We start from the raw sequence: 25888 nt of genomic DNA, 5'->3' as shown, positions 1-25888 counted from the left end.
TTTTTTAATTTTTATTTAATTAAAATTTTTATTTAATATTTTTTTATAAATATTTTAATTTTTTTAACAGTTTTTATTTTTTTTAAATATTTTTTTAAAAATAAATTACCTAAATTTAATTTTTGAATTATTCAGAAAATATTTTTTAAAAATTAAAAAAAAATGAAAATTTACCTATTTTTAATTTAAAATTAAAAAAAAATATACGAATAATTTTTTTTTTTTTTTTTTTTTTTTTTTTTTGAAAAATTTTAAACTTTTAATTAATTTTTTTAATTAATTATTATTTTTACTTTTAATTAATTTTTTTATAAATTTTAAAACAAAATTTAAATTTATTTTTTTATTTTTCTTTGATTTTTTTTTTTCAGATGATCTTTAAATTAAGGAAAATGATATTTTGCCTTTGATAAGATGTAAAAATCTTCAGTGACAAAAAATTAAGCTTCAAAATTTATTTTTCAACAAAGAATTTTAGTCGTTTAAAGGACATTTTGATCATCTTAAAAAATTTTTTTTTGATAATTTGCTTTCAAAAAAATAATATTTTCGCTCAACGAGACGAATTCTTCGAATTTTACTCATTTTTAGATATTTCTTATTAGAAAAATATTGTTAACTCTATAAGATTTTTATCAATTTTTCATGAATTCATGCGAGTCAACTTCGAATTTCATTAAATTTCTATCTTTTTCATATCCTTCAATTAATATTTCGTACAATTTTGAACCCATTCGTTCACAAGAAAAAAATATTTTCTGAATCTTGCTATTTTACCTCCTTGAAAATGCTCAACAGTTTATTTAAAATTAAAATTTTAAGCTTTTTTAAGGACTTCTTATCAGAAATTCGTCAAAAATTAAAAAAAAAACTAATTTTTCATCAAAAAATAATCAAAATGTATTCAAAAATGCACCAAAATTGCTCTTAAAATTCAATTCTTCACGAATTATTCAAACTTGTTCGCTCAAATCTTCAGTATTTGTGTTCAAGGATTGTCCCCCGGAGTCTTCTTCAACTTTTGAATGACTTTGATTACTCCAAGAAGACTCATTTTGACTTTTTCTGCAATTTTCCCATGGATCTTCCCACATTGACGGATGAATGTACTCTTGAATACTGACTTCTGCTCTTTTCTAAAATTTAAAAAAAATTAATTTTAACAAATTTTCAACAAAATTTAAGAAAATATTTACTTGATGATGTGAATTTCCTCCTCCAAAGGAATTATTGTGTCTATTAAAGCTCCTGTTATTGTTGTACGATCGATTTTGATGAAAATTGTTCCTTTGATTGTTGTATCCGAATCCAAATCTTTGTCTGTTGCTGTTATTTTGTCTGTTATTTCCCCGAAATCCCGCTTTGTAGAATTGATTTCTGCGATCTTCGTCGTGTTCTCGTGAAAAACCCACAAAATCGTCTCCTTGATGGTCTTCTTCTGACATTTTTTCGATATTTTCAGCAAATTTTAGCAAAAAAACTTCAAAAATTAAAATTGCGTTTGTTTACATGTGAATTAGCGAAAAGGCGATTTTTTAATGGATGAAAATATTGAATTAGTGAGAAGAAAATCGCTAATCCGGTCGTAATTGTTGTCTTTGATTCCATTATTTTTTGCATAATTTGGCCATTAAAGATCTTCAAAAATTCGGAAAACCCCTAAATGGGCATTTTGTGGGCGACGGCGTCTCACAGCGATTGTTAACATTCATTTTGCGAGCACAATAGCACGGAGATAAGCAAAAAATTAGTCGAGGCATTCGATTCAGTCGACAGAAAAATAGCGGAGACAAACATTAAAATGGATGATTCTACGAACAGTTCAGAACAGGAATTCTTGGGTAAACAAAACGTTATTTGCATAAAGAGTTAATCGGCTTGCGTAGATGTCTCGTCGTCATCGCGGAAGTCTCATTAACGCTTTTCACCTTATTTGACAATTGTTTGTTTAAAATTCTAATTAATCTTCGCGTTTCGTAGCTGTCTCGAGTAGCAACGGCTCCGTACACAACCAAGACAATGGGTTCTTGCAGAAACGCGTCGAAGAGCTCGAGACAATTGTCAAGAGTCAGCAGGCGCAAATAGATGAACTGAAGTCGCTCGTCGAACGAATTGGCAGCTTACCGATCGCAGGAGACAACGCAAACGGCAGCGCAACGACAATGTATCCCCCGAATAACGGCATCAAGGAACGCAAAATTGCGACGCCAATGCAGTACAAATATAGTAAGAGTGTGCACTTTTTGACCTTGAATGACGACAAAAATAGTTGAACTTTTGTCCATTTTTAGCGCAATCCAGCTATGCGAAAAACGAGAAACATAAAAGCATTTATGCAAGGTCACTAACATCGCCGCTACGTCGACCTCCGTCATCGGGCAAAAATAATTTACAGTCCAGGTGAGTGTTTTACGTGTGCGATATAGTTTTTTTTTTGTGAAGCATTTCAAAAATAAATTTGGAGAAATTTGATTTTTTGCACGTTTTCATGTCTGTGTGATTTTATGTCAAGAAATAAATGTGAAAAAAGTTTTTAAAAAATAAAAATTAAAAAAAAAATAATTCAGAAAAAAAATTAAAATTTGAAACCAAAAACTAAAAATTATGATGAAAAAAATTCTAATTTAAAAAAAAAATTCAAAATATTAAAATTTTTTTTTTAAATAATTTAAAAATAATTTTAATTTTAAAAAAAATTAAAAAGTTTTTATTTAAAAAAAATTGATAAAAAAATTGGAAAGTGTTAATAAAATGAAAAAAAAAATAAATAAATAAATTAGTGTTAAAATTGAAAAAAATAAAACAAATTAAAAAAATAAAAATTTCAATAAAAAATGAGGTAAAAAAATTAAAATTTAATTTTTAAAAAAATTTCTTAAATTTTTGACTTTTTTAAGAAATTTTACTTTATTAAAAAAAAAATAAAACTAAAAATTTTAAAAAAATTATTTGGAAAGAAAATCTAAAAATTTTAAAACACAAAGTGTAAAAATATTCAAGAAATTTTCTAATTTTCATTAAAAAAATTATTTTTTCAAAATATTCAACAAATATTCACTTTTTTTAATCAAAATTTTACATTTTTTACTTTAAATTTAAAAATTTTAAATAAATAAAAATTTAAAAAAAATAATACAAAAGAAAAAACATTAAAAATTTGAAACTTATCATGAAAATTTTCTGATTTTCTTTATAAAAATTTTCAAAATATTATTTTTTTTAATGAAGCAAATTTTATCAAAAATTTTGTGAAAAAGGACTTCCAGCTATAAAATTTATCAAATTAAATTTTAAATTTAATTGGATATTTTTAATTAAAAAATAATTAAAATTCAAAATAGTATTAAAAAAAAATAAAAAAAAACTATTTTAACTTAAGATTTATTTTTTTTTTAAATATTTAAAATCAAATATTTGCCACAAAAATTTTAATTTAAAAAAAATGAAAACGTGTGAATAAATTGAAAATAAAAAAAAATAAATTAGTGTTTGAAACAAGAAAATTAAAAAAAAAATTGAAAAAATTAAAAAAAAAAAATTTCAATTAAAAATAAGGTAAAAAAAAATTAAAATTTAATTTTTTTTTTTTAAATTTTTTTTTTTTTAAAAATTTAAATTAAATAAAAGTTAACTTATAAAAATTTTTAAACAAAAAATTAAAAAAAAAATTAATAATAAAATTTTAATTTTCTAAACAAATGAAAATTAAAAAAATAATTAATTGAAAGTTGACATTCCATCAAACCAAATCAAAAACGTGTTTTAGTCATTATTAATTTAACGACAACTTTAAAACTCGTTTTTTTACAAAACATGCTTTTTCGGTAAAAATTTTGTTGTTGTTGTAAAAAAATCCGTATAAAGAGGAGTCAATGAAGCGTGTGTGCGATATTTCATGCGGTGTCACGATAAACATTGTGACGATAATTGATCATGATGGGAGTGTCAATTATTCGATTTTGTGTCATTCATTAACAAAAATTAATCTCTCTGCCATATTTGGCTCACTAAAATGACTAATTTCCCATCAATTTTAAATTTTTTTTCAGAGGCAGCAACAATTCGCTCCTGAGTGAATCTCCGAGTCGCGATTCGTCGAGTCCCCGAGCTTCGCCATTGCCTCGCATGGTACAGTCAACGCCGCTTGCGAAACGTTGGAATAGCAGCACAACGATCGATTCGCCGACACCATCATCGGGCAGTGCGGGAAATGCCTTCGGACCTTCCGGGCGTTTCTCGAATAAATCTTTGGTGAATTTGTCGCTCAATAAAAGTCGTCAGAATTTGCATTCGGTGTCGTGTGCGCAGCTGAATGAAGATGAAAATTGTCTAAAATTGCTTTTTAAAGGGACACCTTTGGTTTTTCCGATTCCCAAATCGTTGCCTGACTTTGATTTGAACCAACAGCCCGAACCGCCGTATCACAAACTCATTCTCGACTGGGTTTATGGCTATCGCGGCAAAGATTGTCGTCAAAATTTGTACTATTTGCCCACGGGAGAAATTGTTTACTTCACAGCATCCGTTGCGGTCCTTCATAATGTCGATTTCTCGTTGCAACGTCATTATTTGGAGCACACAGCGGAAATTAAAAGCATGGCGTTGCATCCAAATAAACTTCTAATCGCTACCGGACAATCAGGATCGATGGAAAAAAATGCCATGCCTCATATTCGCATCTGGAATTCAGTTTCTCTCACAACTACAGCTGTTATTGGCGTCGGACATTTCACGGGACCCATTACTTGTGTGTCATTTAGTCGCACAGAGAACGGTTCCTTACTTGTAGCAATCGAAGATTACACCGAAAAAATTATGACGGTATGGAATTGGCAAAGCGGCGGCGAAAGCGGCGTAAAAATCACGGAAACGAAATGCTCGGTTGATCCAATTGTCGCTTGTGAATTCAATCCGTTGGATAAAACGCAAATTATTACGGCGGGAAAGACGCACATTGCATTTTGGACTTTCGATCAAACCGGTGCCTACAAGAAAATGGGATTTTTCGATCAACGCGACAAGCCAAAGTACGTGACATGCATCTCGTTTACGCAATCGGGTGATATTGTGACGGGCGATACAAATGGCAATATCGCTATTTTTGGACGAGGCACGAATACAATTATTCGATTGTTGAGGTATGTCATTTATTATTTGCTCTTATCTGCAAATTAGTTTTTTGTTTTGTTTTGAATGATGATGATTAATGATTTTTTTGTTTGTTTGAAAACTAACAATTTCAATATTAAATTTTTTAAAAGTTGAATTAGCGAAAAGGCGATTTTCAAATTTTTGAAGTGTCATTTTTGAAAATTGACATTTGCAAAATTTTTATTACCAAATATTTTCATCAAAAATATTGTCCTTAAAAACAAATTTTTAAAAATTACGTTTAAAATATTTTTCAAAAAATTCACAAAAGATAAAAAAAATTTTTTTGAAAGATTTTTTTAAATCAAATCAAACATTTCAAAATTATCATCTTTTGAATTAAAATTTACTAATTTTTACTAAAAAAAAAAATTAGAAAAATTTCAATTTGCAAAGCCTTTTGATGTAATTTTTCATTGAAATTCATCGTTTTCATAGTTTTTGTATGTTCGAATTAGCGAAAGGCGATTTTCAAATTTTAACTGTCATTTTTTTTAAATTGACATTTACAAAATGAAATTTTTAACTTTTTTACCAAAGATTTTAAAGATTTTCATCAAAAATTAATCAAATTTAATATTTTTCAAATATTTGAACTGTCAATATTAAATATTAACGGAATTTTTACTGAAATGTTGTTATTAAAAACAATTTTTTTGCTCTTGAACGTTCAAAAACATTTTTTGAATAAAAATTCGCAAAAATTAAAAATAATTTTTTTAAGGTTATTTAAATTATGTAGTTAAAAGAAAATCAAAAATTTTAAAATTATAATTTTTTGAATAAAAATTTTCAAATTTTTATTAAAAGAAAAAAAATTTAGAAAAATTTTAATTTTCAAACCATTTTGTAATTTTTCATTAATTCATAAAATTTCAGTTTTGGTATGTTTGAATTAGCGAAAAGGCGAATTTCAAATTTTAAACTGAAAATTTTTTGAAATGACATTTGCGAATTTTTTTCAAAAAAAAAAATTCTATTTTTTTTAGAGTTTGAACGTTTTCGAAGAAATTTTTACAAGAAATCTTAAAAATTATCTATTATTTTCATAAAAATTTTTTATTTAATAAAATTGAAAATTTTTGCTAACCTGCAATTTTTTTCTTTTGTAGAAAAATTCACGATGGTCCCGTTTTCACGTTATGTGCCTTAAGAAACTCAGGATTCATATCGGGCGGCGGAAAAGATGGAAAACTTGTCTTATTCCAAGACAACTTAAGCAGCTCGAACGCTGTTTACACAATTGAGCCTCATTTCGGGGGCGTTCGTGTCGTCACTCAAGGTCGAGGAGCAGTTTTATTCATCGGCACTACTCGAAATTGCATTTTAATGGGAACTCTTGAAGAATCTGAATTCACGCCGCTCGTCATGGGACACGTTGGCGAAGTGAACGCCCTCTCATGCGGCAGCAAATTGGGACAATTCATCACGGGAGGCTACGATCGCCTGCTTCAATGTTGGGATTCGCTCACGCATAGCGTCGTTTGGTCCAAAGACATCGAGGAACCGATTCAGTGTTGCGCTGTGTCACCCGCTGACAACAAAACAATCATCGTGGGCGGCGGAAGCGGACGATGGAGTGTTTACAATGGCGAAACACGCGAATTAGTTGGTCAATATTTCGACGGAAGTGACATTATCACGACTGTAAAGTTCTCGCCGAGTGGGCAATATGTCGCAATTGGATCACGTGACAGCGCAATTTACATTTACGAAGTCCCGCAGGAGGGAAAAAAGAAATTTATGAAGGTTGGAAAGTGTTCGGGACATACGGGAAGTGTTTTGACGATCGATTGGACTGTCGATGACATGCATTTGCGCTCGAATTCGACAAGTATCGAAGTTTTGCATTGGAATCCGCATTTGTGTCGCCAAATAACGAACGCTTCGACCATAAGTGAGCTCCAATGGGCAACGCAAAGTTGTATTTTGACCTTTGAAACGATCGGAATATGGCCTGAAAACGCAGAAGATTACGATGTTGTGTCAGCTGCAAAGAGCGAAGACTCAAGTACGTTAGTTGCGGGCAATTCCAATGGACTGATTCAAGTTTATAATTATCCAGCTGCCTTACCAAATGTAAGTTTTTTCATTTTTTCATCTAAAAAAATTTAAATTTAAAAAAAAAAAATTTTTAAGTCCCTTTTTGATGTTTATCGCGGGCATGGAGGCGATGTTTCATCCGTAATTTTCAGTCAAGACAACCAACTTTTGTCCGTTGGGCGAACAGATGCGAGTGTTTTGCAATGGCGCGTTATCTAGCATAAGCTTCAGACTCCCGACGATCCCATTTTCAACTATTGGCCAGAAATGATTCGTGTTCGAACAAAATCCATTGAACTTATGACAACGGAGATATCGACATGGGAGTGTGAAATTCAAGAAAAACCCGCAAAAACTTCTCCAACGGAGGAAATGACGACTGACGATGATGATAAGAAAAAAGACGAAACCACAGCAATAACTTCTACTTCAAATTCTTCTTCTACTTCTGCAACTAACAAGCCGGCAACTAAGAGCGTAAGTGCAAATAATACGCCGAAAAAGCAAAAACTTGTTCATTTCAACAAGAACTAAAAAAAAATTATTTAAAAAAAAATTAAATAATTATTTTTAAAAAATAATTTAAAAAAAATTTAAGACAGAAAAATTAATTTCTTCAAAAAAAAAAATCATTTTTAAAAAAATAATTTAAAAATTAAAGTGCATGTAATTTTTTATAATAATTAAAAAAAATCTTAAAACGAGAAACGAACAAAAAATAAAAGAAAGACGGAATTGCTGTGATATTTTTTATAATTAAAAAATTCTTCAGGAAAGAAAAAAAGACAAAAATCAATAGACTTGAAAAAAATTCCTTAAAAAAATTACAAATTTTGAAACTTAACATTCCTAAATTAAACTTGCAATGGAATTTATCACAAAAAAATCTAAAAATCCGTCCCGCTCAAATGAAAACAACAATAATTTTCAATAACAAACAAACTGAAATAAGAGCCAAATATTTTTTTTATGAATTTAAAAATAGAAAATTAGACGAGCTTGATTTTTTTTACTCTCAACGTTCCTCAACTTTTAATTAATTTTATTGAAAAAGCCATAAAATATACAAAAAATGAAAGAAAAAAAATGAGAAAGACTAAAAAAGCTGCCTGAAAAATGTTGCAGACCTCAATTTTATCTCAACGCACCTGAAAAGCCAATTATAAAATAGGAAAAAAACGTCCTGAAATGTACTTTTAAAAATAATTACCCGTCAGAATAGTGTGTTAGTTTGCACATTTTTTCTCTCTCATGCACGTTTGATTTTAAATAAAATAAAAAAAAATAATAAAATACAAAAAATAGTCAAAATAAATAATTTAACCATAAAAATAATTAAAATGTAGATTTTTGTCTATAAAAAAATTAATTATCATATCTCAAAAAAAAAAAAAAAAATAAAATTTCCTTCAACTTAGTATACTTTATCGTAACTTAAGTAAATTAATTCTACACTTTTTAATGTTGTGTGTCGTTAATGTCACTGTACCTTTATCTTTATACTATTAAAAACACAATTTGCCTTAGTTAGTCTTAAATTGTCAAGTTTTGCCTTATAAATATCTCACAATTCCCAATTTGTATAAAATTTATTTATAAATTTCGCTCATTAAACATCTCATGAGCTCAATTTTTTGTAAATTATACGATTGATGATCTGGCATCTTCTGAATTATATGTCATTTTTATTATTAAATATTATATTATACTTACCTAAAACTATTGATGATACCAATGCATCGTTATCTGAGACGATTTATTTGTTTATCCTTTTTTATAAGGTTTTAAAAATTAAAAAAAATATGAAACAAAAATTAACATTAATTTTAAAGTAACTTTTTAACAATTAATTTATATAATTATTAATAATAAATAAATAAATAAAATATACATTCCAATAAAAATAAAAATATTTTTTTATTAATATTTTTAAATAATTTATTTATTAAAAATATTTTTTAATTATTTTTTTATTAAAAAATTTTTTATTTTTAATTTTTTTTAATTATTTTTTTCAATTAAAAAATATTTTAATTAAAAAATATTTTTTAATTTTTTTTATAATTTTAAAAAATAATTTTAATTTTTTTTAAAAAAATATATTATTTTTTTTTTAAAAAAAAATATTTTTAAATTTTTTTTTTAAAAAATATTTTTTTAGAGAAAAGTAAGTAAAACTCATTTTTTCATTCAATTTTAATCATTCGTTCTTCGTTCATTTTTTATTTTTTTTTATTCCTAATAAATATTAATAATAAATATGTTTATGTATAATATGTTCAATGTTTAAATATGTTTTTTTTATAATCATAAAACATAATCTTAATGCTATTTTTATTATTAATTAATTTTTGAAGGTCAAAATTTATGTTTATATATTTTAACGAAAAATTGATTAAAATTCTAATGATATTTTGGATTAATTATTACATGTTCTTTATTTAAAATGAAAGTTATTTACACACTATTCAACTATTTTTCTTCTTTGGTTATGTTTTGTTTATATTTTGATATTTTTTAAAAGGGTTTTTGGATATTTTTATTCAAAAAGGGATAAAACATGAAAATATTAATTAAAAAGGTTTGTTTATTTAGGATAAATGGTGTTATGTTATACATAAGAAGTTTAATTAAATTTAATAATATATATGATTATTATATAGGAAAGAGTTGAAAAAGAGTATTTTAACGTATTAAGGTAAATATATAGGAATGGATTCATATGGGGTTAACTAAAATATATATATAATAATATTAATATATACATATATAATTAAATTTAATAATTATATATATAATATATAATATTATATATTCTATACTTTTTTTATTATTTTGTATTCCAAAAACTTTTTTTTTTCCAAAAATTTAATAGAAATCATTAAGGTTTGATATTTTTACGTATTTTCATGTTTTTTTTTTTTTAATTTTATTTCATAACATTAATTTATGAATAATAATTAATTTCCATTGAAACATTCTATTTCTTGTTTATTTTAACTTTTTTTTTGTTACTAAAGAGATGAACAACCTTTATTATGTTAAAATTGACTAAAGATTTTATCCTTATAAATATAATTAATAATGTAATGTATAATTATTATACATGTATAATGTTTAATTTTTAAATATAAGCGTTAAATGTCATTTTTTTTCAATAAGCAATTTTTTTTCAACAAAATAGGATTTTCGAGTCTTTGGTAATGTTTTTTTTTTCGTAAATCAAAATCTACTTAGACGATTGTCAAAAATTATTTTATAATGTTTATTATATATTTTTTAAATTAAAATAATTTTTTTTTCGATACACTTCTGGACGATCCGTTCTATACAAGTTTTTTAATAAACAGTTAATGACACAATTCGTTGTGTTTTGAAAAATAATAATTATTTTTTTTAAATTAAAAAAAAAATAAATAAATTATAATTTTTTTTTGAAACTTCTGTCACCCCTGTATCTGTTTTTTTTTGTTTTCTACATTTGGTATCATATATATTTTATTTTTTATAGAGTTTTATAAAGTTATTGCTAATAAACAACTAAAAGTTGAAAAAATTAAGTATTTAGTATACATTTTTTTGTACATCTAACTCTTTCTATGTATTGTCTCACTTCAAATACTTTTCATTATCGCAACTTTTAAAATTTTAAACATAAATTTTTTAAACCAAATTACAATTAAAACATGTATTTTTGAACTTTTTCTGTCTTTTTGATTGATCAACTATTTTTTTTAATTATTTTTTTGGTTAAATTTGATTTAAGTGTGTGTCTTTTGGATTTTTAATTATTTTATTTTTCAAGATAATTTGATTATTTTTGTTTTTTTTTTATTTTATATAACATACACGAATAATATATTCGTTAATTTTTTAATGTTATGACATTTTTTTCCAAAAATTAAGTTTTATTCTACTCTAAAAGTAAAATTATCACTTTTTTCCTTTGAATTTTTTTTTCTTACTTTTTAAAAATTGTCATAACAAGATTTATTCGATAATTTTTTTCAAAGTAGAAATTTTTTTTGCGTTTCTTCCTTTTAACATTCTAATTATTTTTTTTAACACTATATACGTAAATAACATCCACAGTCATTTTTGAAAGATAAAAATTATCAGTTCAGTAAAAAATATTTGCAAACTAAACTTTTTTTTCTTTAATTTAAACTAAACTACTAAATCAGTCGAGGTTTTTTTCTTCACTTCTCATAAGGAATAAGTTGGTCCTATTTTTTTTTTGCATAAATGTCTAAATTTTGGAACGTTGAACAAAAAAAAGCACTATCTAAAAAAATCACAAATGTAACTGCAAGAGAACGGACAAAAATAGGTAAAAACTGATAATTTGCACTAATCAACTTTAACGTCTTTCGATAAGCTACAGGTAATTGCATCACTCTCCACGGAATTGACTAAATTTTTATGGTTTCCATTTGCAGTCGCATTTTTATTGCTTTTCGACGTTGCCATCGACGTTGCATGAGCAGATTGTTCTAATTGATGATGATTATTGTTGGTGGTATGGTCCGGCTTGTCGCGCGGCATAAACAAAATACACATAATTTTACAAAGTAATGGACACAGGATTCCCTGATGAATTATTGCGGCAATGCGATAATTTTGCCCATCAAAGGGATCCAGAATTGCGGGGCACAACATGTGGTTCAAGTTGACTTGTGTTGGCTAAAAAGAGAAAATTTTTTGAAATTTTTATTAAATTTGACAAAAAAAAGGGAAACTTACCACAGCAAATACTTGTAAAAAGAAAAAGTGATAAATCATTAAAATTGCATATCCCAAGATATTCCAATCGAAATCCATCAGAGGCTCCATGCTGTAAACGCCTGTTATAAGAAAAAATTTCATTAAAATTAATAATTTAATTTAACTGAAATTTTCAAAAATTTTAAAATTTTTTATTTAAAAATTTTTTTAATTTTTAAAGATTTTATTTAATTTTCTTTAATTTTTTTTTTATTTTTTGAAAAATTTTATTTTTTTAAAATTATTTTTTTTACATTTTTTTTTTTTTTTTTTTTGAAAAAAAAATATTTTTTTACAATTTGTAAATGTTTAATTTATTTTTTTTATTTAATTTTTTTTAAAATTTTTCTTTTCAGAATTTTTTATTTATTTTTTTTTTTAATTTTTTTTTTTTATTTTAAAATGAAAAATTTTAGAATTTTTTATTTATTTTTCTTTATTTAATTTTTTAAAAATTTTTTAAAATATTTTTTTAATATTTTTTTAAAATATTTTTTTAATATATTTTTTGAATATATTTTTTTTAAATAATTTTAATATTTATTTTAAAATGAATTTTCAGATTGAATTAACAAAAATTCCAAAATTTACGAGATTTTTTCAAAATAATTTTTTCAAAACAAGATTTTGCCAAAATTAATTTAAAAAAAATAAACAAAAAAAAAAATTTAAAAGTTAAAAAAATTAATTTTAATTAAAAAATTTATTTTTTAGGATTCAAATTTGATAAAAACTTACCTCCAACTTGCAACAAATACCCCGGAATGATCCACATGAGCGCATGCTGAATCCAATAAATCAACCATTCGAGAGCAAATTGACGCGTCGCCGTCTCGGGAAACACAAACGCCAAAAACGGGCCGTTCAAGTAGTTCATTTGAATGCGAAATAAAATCGTTATTGTCTTACTAGGTCTCGCTGCTAAAATGTAAATCTGTAACATCGTGATAATGTGACACGGATTTAGGATGTATATCACACTGCGCGACGCAAATTTGAAGCCAAGTTCGATGCCGAGCGTCAACGTCATCACAACGAGCAAAATTTGCTGGCCAACGGGAACTTTTTCGTAATAATGGTTGATGGTTGTGTGATTTGTCGTAATTGTTTCGCCCGATGACGTCGTTTGGGTCGACGTTGTCGTTTGCTGATGATACAATTTCACCAAATCATTTGTTGCTCTCCTACTTGTTACTACTAAGTTATAATCAGGTAACGACTTTTTCTTAATTATATTAGACCATGAATAGCGAATTGCCAGGATGCTGCAAATGATGACGACGATGCATTCGATAACAATTCGTGTTGGCGTCAGATACATGCGGCATTCGGGACCAGCGTTGCGAGGCACTGTCGTATTGACTCCGTCGATCGCCCAATCAAAGTGCATTTTGTCTGTTTTTTATTTAATTTTTTCTTTTCTAACAAATTTTTTTCAGCTTTATCAAGTCAATTTCATATTTAAAGTTGAAAAGTCCTGAAAATAAAAAAAGAAAATGCGATGAGAGCTCGTTCAAGGACGAAAATAGACTGTGAAAGACAGAAGTTGTATAAAAAAACCACATTAATTTTCCTGTATGCTACTCACGTGTTCAAAGCCACTTACAAAATTATACATTCAATTTTTGTGGTTTCCCCCTGAATTTTCACACTCAGTCGGAAATATGTATTATTTCTCTTAATTAGCAGGGAAATGTGAGTATGTACTTTTGTTAATTTTTTTGATGCTCTACATTGTTTTTTTTTAATTTTTTTTTTTAGGAAAATTAAGTTGAAAATCTATTCCATCTAATTCAAACCAAGCACTTACTTTAATGAAATTATTAAAATTATTATAATTTATTAATTTAATTAAATTAATTAATTAATTAATTTAAATTATTATAAAATATAATAATTTTAAAAATTTCTAATTCAATAATTTATTTTTAAATAAATAATAAAAATAATTAAAATTACAAAAAAAAAAAAATATATAAAATTATAAAAAATTAATTTAATATATTTTTTTTAATTAATTAATTTAATTTAATAATTTTAATAATAATTTCTTATTTTATAATTTATTTTTAATTTTATTTATTATTTTTAAATAAAAAAAAAACAAAAATAAATAATAATTTTAATTAAAAAAAAATAATTATTAAAAATTTAATTAAAAAAAATATTTTGATTTATTTTTAAAAATTTTTTTTAATTAATTAATAAATTTAATTAAATTTTAATTTTTGGAAAAAATATTAATAATTTTAGATTTCATTTTTTTTTATTTTTTTTTAAATAATAATTTTAATGAAAAAAAAATTTTTTTGAAATTATTAAATAAAAATTAATAATTTTTTTTAATTCTTAATAATTTTATTTTTAATTAATTTTTAAATAATTATTTAATTTAATTAAATATTAATAATTTCATACCAAAAATATCTTAATTTTTTTTTTAAATTTGTCACAATTTTTTGTTTTCAACCCGAAAATACCTTTTATAAATTCACTTTTGCTTGATTCAAGATATTTTAGCATCAATCCTAAATAGTTATTTGCATGTAAGAGCTCCCTCGAGACAAAATTCACAGAAATATCGTAATTATCACATAATTATTTACAACTTCTTTTGATTTTCTGCCTTTGCTTTGGACTGTTTCCAACTAACTATCAGACACAAAAACTCTCTTGGGGTCATATCAAACGTTTTTTTACGATCCAAAGCTCTATTACTATTATTACAATTTCATGTCATATCTACCACGGAAAAAATATAGAGCAAACCAATAATTGTATCTACCCTGTGGGCAAAAAAAGGGGGAAATTAACCCCTTAAGAGATAAATTTATCTCCTGAAGGATTAATTTGACCTCTTAAGGGGTAAATTTCACCCTTTTTTCGCCCACTGGGTAACATAACATTACATTAGAGGGCGGTGAATTAATATTTGGACAATTTAATTTGATGGTTCATTGTTTGAAATAATGTCCCGCCGCCACGTATATCGATATAATTAGACAAGATCCTCCTAAAATATTGATTGTCTGTCGGTAACGACACAAAAGTTGGTCATTTGTTTCAATTACACTCCAAATGCAACAAAAAAAAAGTTTCTCATACCTTGCTTTAATTGATTTTTTTACGACAATATCGAGACCACGAGTTCAATGTTAATGTTCCGTCAATTTATTTTTTTTTCCTCGAATTGTCTATCTGTCAATACGAGAAGCCATATTTTGTTATTTATTCAGCTTTTTTTGCTTTTATTAAATTTATACTGATATCACTTAAAAAATTTTCGTTTTGACCTAATTTAATTACAAAAACAGAATTTTAAATAATTTGGAACTCTTGTGATTTTGTGTTTTTGCCAAAAAAGTAGAAATGGGGAAACATGAACAATTTTATAAAACAATAAACTTTTACATATTCATGAGCACTTTTCTACCACAAAAAAAAAATAACACGTAGCATTTATTGTTATTATGAAGACGAGAACAGGTGTTTCCATAAAAATTGTTATGATTGTTAATATTCCGGCAAAGCTCAAAGGACAGAGTAAGGAAAAAAATCAATTGATATGTAAATGATTTATGTAGTTGCTTTGTGCGTGTTTACAGTTCAACAAACATGAGTCATCCTCGAAAAAAAAAGAAAATGAAAAAAAAGGAAAAATTTAAATAAGAAAGTTTTGAATTTTTTTCTTTGTTTTTAGATGCTTTTTATCAATTTTTTGCTTTAAGTCATTTTTGTAATTTTTTTTAATACATTTAAATTTAAAAAAATATTATTTTATTTAAAAATATTATTTTTTGCTTTTTTTCTCAATATAAATTTGTTTTAGAAGTTTAAAATTTCATAAAATGAAACTTTTTATTAATTTTTTTTATATGTAATTCTTTATATTTTTTTAATATGTTTTTTTAAACATTTTTTTATATGTAAATTTTTTTTGTATATTTTTAATTTTTTTTTAAATATAATTTAAAATTATATTACAAATTTAAATTAAAAATTAATATTTTTGAAAAATGAAAAAAAATATAAATAAATATTTTAAAAAAATATTAATAATTTTCAACTTTTAAACAATTTTTTTTCTTATACAAAGTATAATTTTTTTATATATTTTTTTTTTTGCTTTGTTTTTAGTTAAATGCTTTTAATCAATTTTTTTCCTTTTAGTCACTTTCGTATATTTTTTTTCAATAATTTAAAATTTTAAAAATTTGATTAAAAATATTATTCTTTGTTTTTTTCTCAACATAATTGTTTTTAGAAGTTGAAACTTGTTTAATTTTTTTATTTAATTTTTTTAGATGTAATTTTTCATATTTTTTAAAAAATTTTTTATATATAATTTTTTTTTTGTTAATTTTTTTAAAGAGCTAAATATGAAATGCAACTTACTTCACAAAGCGTTTCAAACAAAATGAAGATTAAAATGTACAAAAATATTCAAATTTAAAAAAAAATTGCCAAATAGCTTCTTTTAAGATTTTTTATTTCAATATAATTAAATTTATATTGTTTTTTAAATAAATTTGCATTAAAAATAAAAATTTTTGAAAAATAAAAAAAAAATTAGTTTGAAAAATTAATAATAAATATTGAAGTAAAAAATAATAATAATTTTCTACTTCTTAAGCCATTTTAAAAAAATTATTTTTTTTTATTTTTTTAAATAATTTTTTTTTATTCATTTTCTTTTCATTTCACTCTTTTCAGCAGTCATACCCAAATCACGGAGATATGAATTTTTGATGCGAACATTTACTCGACACGAAAATTATTATTCCGTTCCTGCCTCGAATGATTCTTCTTTTGCCACAAAAGCATGCGATTCAGAGTAACAAATAAGTCATTTAAAGTTTTGTAAATTTTATTCCATAAAACGCTCGGCGTACAATGTCAGGCGTTTGATGGGATAATCGATGAATATTATTTATTTATTGTTTACAACCTTCGTAAAATTAAAGTTTGTAGCGTTTAATTTTTTTTTCCTATCCTGACGCTTTGTTTTCTATGTAAACAACAATAAAATTGTTACAACTACAAAATTTTCGGTAAATAATTAATGAGAGTGCTGACAAATTTTAATTCAGCTAAAGAAGATTATCAAAAAGAGCCATATTTCATTTCAGCTCGCTTTTAATCTACAGGATTTAATTATTATTTATTCAAGGCACTTCATTGTTCGAGTTTCTCGTATCCAATTATCGCAAGGCACAGTTCTGTCGAAAATGTCACGGGAAAAATTTTACGTTCTAAAAATACTTTTTTGCATTTTATGAGAGAGAGTGAGATTTTTTTTTTTTGGGTTTCATAACCTTTGACATTTATATTTTACTTGTGCAAACAAAAAAATAAAAGTTTGAGCAGTAAAGTGAGCAAATGGAATAAAAAAAGGAGAAAAAATATGAGAAATTAAATTTAGCCCATATTTACTTGGATTAGGCCAAAATGGAAAAAATCGATAAATTCACACGAAATTGTGTAGAATTTTTCTTCGTTCTTCCTTATGTACAATTGTTATATCATTATTATTCTTTTGTGCGGAATTTTTCGACGGTATGCATTATAATGAATTATTTAAGCGCTCTTGAAGAATTTTTTTTGCACCGTGATTGAAAATTAGCCTAATTTCATCTCCTGAGAGTAAAAATTATTTTTTAATTTCCGTCAAAACCAACAAATTTAACCCCGCAGTGCTTCCGTGAACAATCCTTCGCATCTAGAATTCCGAATGGAATTAAATATGAATGAGGACGTTCATTAACTGTTGTTATTATACTTCAATTCCCGTTCACCCCGCGCAACATTATAATAAAAAATCCAAAATGAAACAACACGACAATATTGCACTGAACTTCATTCTCGAATCCGTTTATCGATTTGTTGCTTGTTTTCTTGCTGCTGTTGCTGTTTTACGGCTTAACCGTCATATCGCCATTATTTATAATGTTTCAATAAAAAAGCCATCGATCATCATTTTTCCGCACATTGAACAATATTTGCATTGTTGTTAATTTATTTTTCTTCGTTCCGTAACTTTTTAAAAAGCATTTTTAAATCCGAAAAATAAATAAAAAAAAACCCACATTCAGCATAATTAAATGATTAATTATAAAATGCTTTGTGGCATTGAGGTAGATGGAATTAGCAAAAATGTATCACATTTTATGCTAAATTAATTTTTGATGAGAGTCCTTTGTTTGGGAAATTGAACTTTTTTGAGTTTTACTGTTGAAAAGTGTAAGAAAATTAAAAAAAAAATTAAATAAAAAAATAAATAAATATTAAAAATATAAAAAATATTGAAAAATAAAAATTAAAATATTTTTAAAAAAGTTTTTATGGAAAAATCTTAAAAAATTGCTGTTTTGATAAAATTAACAAAATTGAAATTTATTGAAATATTTCAACAAAATTTTTTGAAAAAAATTTTATTGGTAAATTAAAATTTTTCTTCACTTTTAATTCAAAAGTAAATTCAAAAAATAATTTTAAAATTAAATAAATGTTAAGAATCAAAAAAACGTTAAAAAATACAAAAATATTTAAAGAAAATTTAAAATTTTTTTATTCGCCTAATTAAAAAATTTTTTTTTTAAAAAATTTTTAAAATTTCATTTGAAAAAATTTTTTAAGGTCAAAAATAATTTTTTTCAATTTCCGAACGAAAATTTGTTAATATCAATTAAAAATTTTGACAGATTACAAATTTGAAAATCGCTTCTTCGCTAATTCATACTTTCAAAAACTTTTAATTCACTTTTTTTTTTAATTTCAACTTCAAAAAAATTTTTAAATTTTATTCAAAAAAATTTTGAAAAAGAAAACATTAACAAAAAAATTAATTTTGATTCAAAAAAAATTAAAATTTTTTTTGAGTAATTTTTTTTTAAACAAATATAATTTTTAAACAAAATGTCAATTCAAAATTCGACAGTAAAAAAAATTGAAAATTGCCTTTTCGCTAATTCAAACATAAGAAAGTTTTAAAATTGCTTTTAACTTAATTTAATATTTGCCAATTTTCTTTTAAAAACGAAAAAAGCTCAAAAATTTATTTTTTTTAATTTTTAAGCTAAAATTTGTAAAAGTCAATTCAAAATTTAACCTTTAAAAAATTTGAAAATCGCTTTTCAGCTAATTCAAATTTTGAAATAACCTTTTTTGCTAATTTCAACTGAAAAAATTTTTTATATTTTATTCAAAAAGTTTAAAAAAATAATAATCAATTAATAATTTCTAATTTTTTTCAACAAAATTTTATAAATGTCAATTCAAAATTAAGGCGTTAAAAAATTTAAAAATCGCCGTTTCGCTAATTCAAACTTTAAAAAGTTTTAAAATTGCTATTAATTAAATTAAATATTTAAAAAATTTAAAATTTCCTTTAAAAATGAAAAAAAACCTTGCTTACTTAATTGAATTTCCTTTAAAAAATGGAAAAAAATCTTAAAAATTTAATTTTTTATATTTTTTTTAATTTTTAAATGTCAATTCAAAATTTTGACAGTTAAAAAATTTGAAAATCGCTTTTCAGCTAATTCAAACCAAAAATTGTATTTTTTAGAATTTTTACAAAAATATTTGTAATTTGAGAAACTTTTTATCAGCACTTTATCAAAAAAAAATTCTTCGTCTCTTTATCGAAATATCGAAGATTTCACAAAACAATACAGGAGCACAATAAAACACATTTGCACATCATTCTCCAATAATAATAATAAAAGATGGCTCACTATATTTTTAGCAGAAACATACACAAACATGTACTTATCTCGTGCTCTCAAGGACACACGACATTGATTATATTTTAGTGCTCTTTTTTTTGTGCAATATTGGCTCCTCTTTTGCGAGTCAAGGTGCTGTGCTGTGTGATTTATGATACCGAAACAACGACAATGATGACACATTTCATTTAATTCTCGGTTTTGTGTCGCTCATGGTTTTCCATTTAGTATTTTGAAACGTTCGAGACATGTTTGCAGGAAAACCCTGTCACGCATCAAACTTATTTTATTGATGATGGTGCATAAAGTTTATATTTAAATTTTTCACGTACATTACTAAAAGAAGACCTTGTACTTGGTTTCATGCAAAATTGCAAAAAAAATGCAATTTTGGATGCGCCATGCGACAAAATATCGAAAATTTATTGAAAATTTCGAAAAATCGGCGGAAACGGAGTTGTTCCTTTCGCACCATTATCATAATTGGCTTACAATGATTTTTTCCGCCGAGATAACAATCGTCTTTTGTGTCGAAAGTTGTACTTTGTGTGTGGCTAAACGCGAATTTTTTGCCTTCTGTTGCAATTCGCACATCTAAACATTAACGAAAAATTATAAATAACTCAATACTTGCCATTTATTATGAAATTTTTTGTTGTATTTTGTGTGTAATTACATAATTTGATGTGTTTATGCGGTTAATATACTGCTGCACTAAATGTTAATCTATGTCGTGATTTTTCACTTTTATTATTTCTGCTCAAATTCTCTCTTTGAAATTTGTTACGAAACAATTTTTCCTGTTTTTATGCACTAACAGATCCTTATTTTACGACCATTTTCGACATCAACTCGGAATATTTTTATTTTTTTCGCTTTTTCGCAATTTTTTGATATTTTTCTATTTTATTTCACGAGACACAATAATAATAAAAAGTGTTTGTATACGTTGCTGGTTTGGCTTCGAGTGCACACCAGAAAATAATTATGTTTGACAGAAGAATTTTTCCAATACTACACAAACACGCGCACACACTCGACTGTTACAAATTTTCACTCGACAGCGGTAGGTAGGTACCTTCCTCAATGCAGAGTCATGTGTGTCGTCGCGCTGCTGTGTTTCGGTATGTACTTTTGTAAGTTCCTTCTTGTTTTTCCATGTTGCGTCACAGTTTGTCGTGCCCAACTGTCATTGTGTGAGTGTACTTTCGTCGCTTTAAAATGATGAGTGAAAAGTCGTTGAGGAATTTTTTTAACAAATTTTCAATTTTCTTTAAAATTATTATTTAAGGCATTGAAAAAAATTTTTCGCGTAATTAAATAATAGGATTTGAAAGTTATTTTTAGAAGAAAAATGTTGCATAAAGTTAAGGACGTAACGATTTTTAATTGGATTGAAGCCTTATACCGGTTGAAGTTAAAAGAGCGCAGAATCGAAATGTACAATCTTTAGTTTTCATTGAGAAGAAAGATGAGCTGAAATTTGAACAAATTCCTTGTTGATGGTCGTTATTAAAGTTAAAAATTTTAAATCCTAAATTTTACATGAATTATTTTAAGAAAATAAAATTTAAGGCGTCGCTTTATTTTTTTTTTCATATTAAAATGGTTAATATTTTTGAAGTTACTTAATTAACTATACAAATAGTCTTTTGATATGCTGATATTTTAAAAAATTAAAAATTTTACTATTTAAAGGTTTTTTAAGGCGTTGCTTTTCAAAATTAAAGTCATTGCCGTAAATTCTAAAAGAAGTTTATATTGAGAAATTTTTAGTCTTTGACCTAAAGTTATACTATAGCTTAAGATTTAAATATCATTTTAGTTTTTATAACATTTAAGGCGTTACCTTTTAAAATAAAAGTCGATGCTTTAAAAAGTTCAAGAAATTAAAATAAGAAAATTTTTATCCTTTTGGAAAAAGTTAGACTATAACTCAAGATTTTAAGCCAATTTTAGTTTTAAGTACTTTTAAGGCGTTGCTTTTCAAAATAAAAGTCATTGCTTTAAATTCTAAAAGAACTTTATATTGAGAAATTTTTAGTCTTTTAGCTTAAATTTAAATAAAATTTAATAAGCTTTTAAGCATTTAAGCTTTTTATAACTTTTAAGGCATTACCTTTTGAAATAAAAGTCGATGCTTTAAAATCTACAAGAAATTAAAATAAGGAAATTTTTAACAAATTCGAAAAAATTATAATATTCAACTCATGAATTTAATACAATTTCGGTTTAAAATACTTTTAAGGTGTTGCTTTTTAAAATAAAAGTCAGTACTTTAAATTCCAAAGGAACTTTATAAAAAGAAATTTTTATTTAGAAATTTTTTATAGTTTTGGTCAAAATTAGACAATCAATAAACATTACTCAAGATTTTTATATCACTTTAATTTTAAAATTTAAATTTAAGGCGTTACCTTTTAAAATAAAAGTCATCGCTTTAAAAAATTTCAAATACTCTCAAAATATGAATTTTTGCTTATATTTAATAAAATCATGGATATTTTGCTAAAAATTGCTTAAATTTTTAAAAATTAAAAATTTGTTTAAGTTTTAAATTAAGTTAACAAAAAAAAAAAGTCGTTGCCTTAAAAATATCAAATTTCAAGAATTTATAGTTTAAAAAAATGCAAACTTAAAAATAAACAAAATTTTCAACTCAAAAGAACTTTCATCATTATGTTTATCACAAAAATGCATTTAACCCAATTCCCAATGTTCTCCAATCAATTCTCAGTTTGTTGTGACAGATTCAACAACAAAACATTCTATTTAGAACAAAATGAACAATTCAATACGCCTTGCAAATAAAATGTATGTTAATTGATAATATGTGTGATGATTTACTGCTCATCACCTATTCTCTACATATTCTTTATTTAGTCTATTTTGCTTTTTTTTCTCATTCATTCACAGACATGCATTATACAACTTTGTAGGAGATATTAAAATGAGGTTGTGTCTGGATTTGCGACTCATGCACGTGTTCAGAGTGATTTTTCGCACAGACTTGACCTTAAAGAGTTAAAAAAAGAGAACTTACCTCAAGAAATTCTCTCGCGACAATATTTCCGACGAAACAATGAAATTGCTACTGATACGAAAATATATAAAATAATTCACTGTAAAAAAAAACACATACACTCACTTCTAGAACGAATAAAATTTGCAAGTTAATATTTTGTAAACTCTTCACTTATTTCGTGTATGCGATAAAAACTTTGTACGGCGTAAACATTGTCATTCATAAATATTTTATTTTAAACAACAAGAAGCCGGTCAAATGCTCTAATGGTTTTTTAATTCACTAACGTTTTAAACTTTTTTTTTTCACTTTTTTTTATTCCTTCTTTCTTTCTTCTTTGCGCGATATCGAACGCTTTGTTATTATTTACTTGTGATTCATAAAATTAATAAATTGCAGCGTGAGTTCTTTGTAAGAGACGCAAATTTATACTGAATAGGGTTCACTTTTATTCCAAACCAGAGTAGGAGTTTTGTTGTTGCGTTGATAAAAAAAAAGTTTGAACATGTGAATGAAATCGTACAAAAACTTTTTTTTTGCAACACTATTAATAGATGAACTTTAACTTCAGCAATTTTTTTAAAAACAATTTGAAATAATGATGATGACGGAGTTCTAAACTCGTACGAAGTTCAAACGAAACTAACGTGGATTTAACAAAACAATCCGACAATGCGAATGAATCAGCTCGTATAATCGTGTCTTCGCATGTATTTTTGTGTAGAAGAGAAGAAAGTTCGTACAAAGAACTCTCAGCTGATTATCTTGAATGCGACATTTAAAATTTGAAGGTTTTTCCGATGTATTTTTTTAGCACTGTTTGAAGGTTGGCGTTGATTAGAAATAGAAATAAATTTCGTTATCATATTTTTTAACGTGCTTAGATTAGAATTAACGAAAATGTTTGATAATAAACAAATTTTGATGCTGATAAAGAAGCAGTTTAATTAATCTAAATGACGTGAAAAAAATGTATGCTCAGTTTTTGTTTGGATAAGATCAAAGTTCATAAAAAGAATTTGAATTGATAAGATCTTATCTTTTTTTCATAATTTTTTGTAGATAATCAATTATTTAAGGCAATGCCTTATTTATTAATATTTCTAAAATATTTTTTTTTTCAGTTTAAGAGTTTAAACTTATTATTCTATGTTTTTTGACACTAATTAAAAATTTAAAGCAAAGCCTTAAAAATAAAAAAAATTCTCTGTTGAAGAGTTATAAATTATTATTTTAAGCTTTTTGACACTTAGAAATACTCAAAATCTTGTTTTTATCGAGTTTTTTTAATTTTTAATAATTTAAGGCGTTACCTTTTCAAATAAAAGTCACTGCCTTAAATATTTATGAAATTGTTGCTCATAAGTTTCATAAGTTTTTACGGATAATTAAAGATTTAAAGCAACGCCTTAATTTGTAACAATAGGAAAATCTATTTTTCTTTATGTTGAAAAGTTAAAAATTATAATTTTGAGCTTTTTGATACTTTAAGCTATAGAAAAACTAAAAATCTAATAAAATTTGTTAATTTTATATTAATTTAAGGCGTTACCTTTTTGAATAAAAGTCACTGCCTTAAATATTTAAACAACCATTTAAATAATGAAATTTTTGCTCATTTTCTTTAAAAAAGACCTAATTAATTAACATTTAACTCCAATTTGTTAAAATAAACGCTACAATGGAAAAAATGTAAACAACTCATGTTTTCGATAATCATTATCAGTTACACATTTCCGAGGGAAGTCATCAAGAATAATAAATTAATGCAAGTTATTGCACTTATAATTTCACTAAAGCAAAACTTTTTGGTTAATCCAACGAATTTTCGTCTTTCTTTACAATTTTTTCGAACATTTTTCACTCAAAGTGAAACAATTTCAGTTTCAAGCGATAAAAAAAATTCACTTTACTTTAAAATAATGACAGTACCTTGACTTAATTTTCATTGTTACTTCACTCCATTTAGTTGTTTCGTAACGCAAATGCATTTGATTTGAATAGAAACTTCTCAGCATCATCATGAGATTACTTGTTTGCGTAATTCTAATTGTTTGCGTCAAATCGATCCAAGGCGATCGTTATCGCAAACGAATGGCAAACTTTTGGTGGCCTTTTGGATGTTTCGTGTACGGAGTTCCTGTTTCGGATGAACCTACTGATCGCGTTCAGTTTGAAGACGAAGAGTTGTCTCAAGTGAATTTCATGCTTTTTACGAAAACCTCAACTTCTGAACTGATGCTCGATGATGACCAATCATTTGTGAGTTCAAACTTTGATTCGAATCTGCCTGTGAGGATTTTGATTCATGGATGGCAAAACAACAGAACAGATACGATGATTCAAGTTATCAAAGATGCCTTTCTTGAACGTAAAAACAAAGGATACAACATCATCGGAGTTGATTGGGGAGTTTATGCTAAAGATTTAAACTACCCCATAGTTGCTTTACAAATCGTTCCTCAAATTGGTTTCAGGGTTGCAAGGTTCATAACTTCATTAGTTCAAAAACAAAAAGTTCCATTAAGAAACATTCAACTGATTGGTCATAGTTTAGGCGCTCAAGTAGCAGGATTTGCAGGTCAATATCTAATTGAATCAAAGCTCGGGAAACTTTCAGTTATTGTTGGACTTGATCCTGCTCTTCCCTTCTTTGAAGATACTCCAGCTAACAGACATTTGGATGTCACAGATGCGAAATACGTTGAAGTCATTCACACAGCAGCTGGATGCAAAGGAATGAACTCTCAAATTGGAACAGCAGATTTTTATCCGAACTATAGTCGATGGCAACATAAGCAGCCCGGATGCGGAATAGATCCGTTTTGGCAATGTTCTCACGGGAGAGCTTATTACTATTTTGCAGAGTCAGTTTTGAGCGATGGGGCTTTTGAAAGTGTTCGATGTAAAGATTTTGAGGAAATGTACAATGAAAAGTGCGATAAAAGTAACGGAATTGGAAGAATGGGAGGACATAACTTGAGAAATAAGGATTTGGAAGGAATTTATTACTTGAAGACGAACGATAAATCTCCATTTTCTTTAAATTAACTTCATGATTTTAAAAGATTTTAACCTTAAAAAAAATTCGCGCCAAAATCTTAAAAATAAAGCCTTTTTAATTTAAGGCGATGACTTTTTTAAAGCAGCAGTGCCTTAAATTAAATTTAGAAAATAT

The 25888-nt window shown here is 25.4% G+C and overlaps 4 protein-coding genes across 4 annotated transcripts; 2 read left to right on the top strand and 2 right to left on the bottom strand.

The window, feature by feature from the left end:
• Positions 1-786: 786 nt before the first annotated feature.
• On the bottom strand, positions 787-1510 carry LOC134827153 (homeobox protein 2-like). Its single transcript, XM_063839710.1, has 2 exons — positions 1197-1510; positions 787-1136 (listed from the first exon to the last, which is right to left on the bottom strand). The coding sequence occupies exons 1-2, from the start codon at positions 1443-1445 to the stop codon at positions 954-956; spliced, it is 432 nt and encodes a 143-aa protein (XP_063695780.1). The 5' UTR covers positions 1446-1510; the 3' UTR covers positions 787-953.
• A 120-nt stretch (positions 1511-1630) lies between these two features.
• Positions 1631-8543, top strand: LOC134830185 (echinoderm microtubule-associated protein-like 2). The gene is made up of 6 exons (XM_063843581.1): positions 1631-1841; positions 1981-2226; positions 2292-2400; positions 4050-5138; positions 6264-7230; positions 7291-8543. Exons 1-6 carry the CDS (start codon positions 1802-1804, stop codon positions 7411-7413), a joined length of 2574 nt encoding a protein of 857 aa, XP_063699651.1. The 5' UTR covers positions 1631-1801; the 3' UTR covers positions 7414-8543.
• Positions 8544-11422: 2879 nt separating this feature from the next.
• Positions 11423-22773, bottom strand: LOC134826970 (transmembrane protein 164). The gene is made up of 4 exons (XM_063839484.1): positions 22729-22773; positions 12697-13435; positions 11938-12038; positions 11423-11877 (listed from the first exon to the last, which is right to left on the bottom strand). Exons 2-4 carry the CDS (start codon positions 13346-13348, stop codon positions 11545-11547), a joined length of 1086 nt encoding a protein of 361 aa, XP_063695554.1. The 5' UTR covers positions 13349-13435; positions 22729-22773; the 3' UTR covers positions 11423-11544.
• A 1959-nt stretch (positions 22774-24732) lies between these two features.
• On the top strand, positions 24733-25761 carry LOC134837706 (phospholipase A1 VesT1.02-like). Its single transcript, XM_063853096.1, has one exon. It carries the CDS (start codon positions 24733-24735, stop codon positions 25759-25761), a length of 1029 nt encoding a protein of 342 aa, XP_063709166.1.
• Positions 25762-25888: the final 127 nt, after the last annotated feature.

Source organism: Culicoides brevitarsis, chromosome 1, assembly GCF_036172545.1.
Source record: "Culicoides brevitarsis isolate CSIRO-B50_1 chromosome 1, AGI_CSIRO_Cbre_v1, whole genome shotgun sequence".
Taxonomy (NCBI): Eukaryota; Metazoa; Arthropoda; class Insecta; order Diptera; family Ceratopogonidae; genus Culicoides; species Culicoides brevitarsis.
Note: the sequence above shows the minus strand (reverse complement) of the source record. Positions and strands in the feature narration are given on the sequence as shown.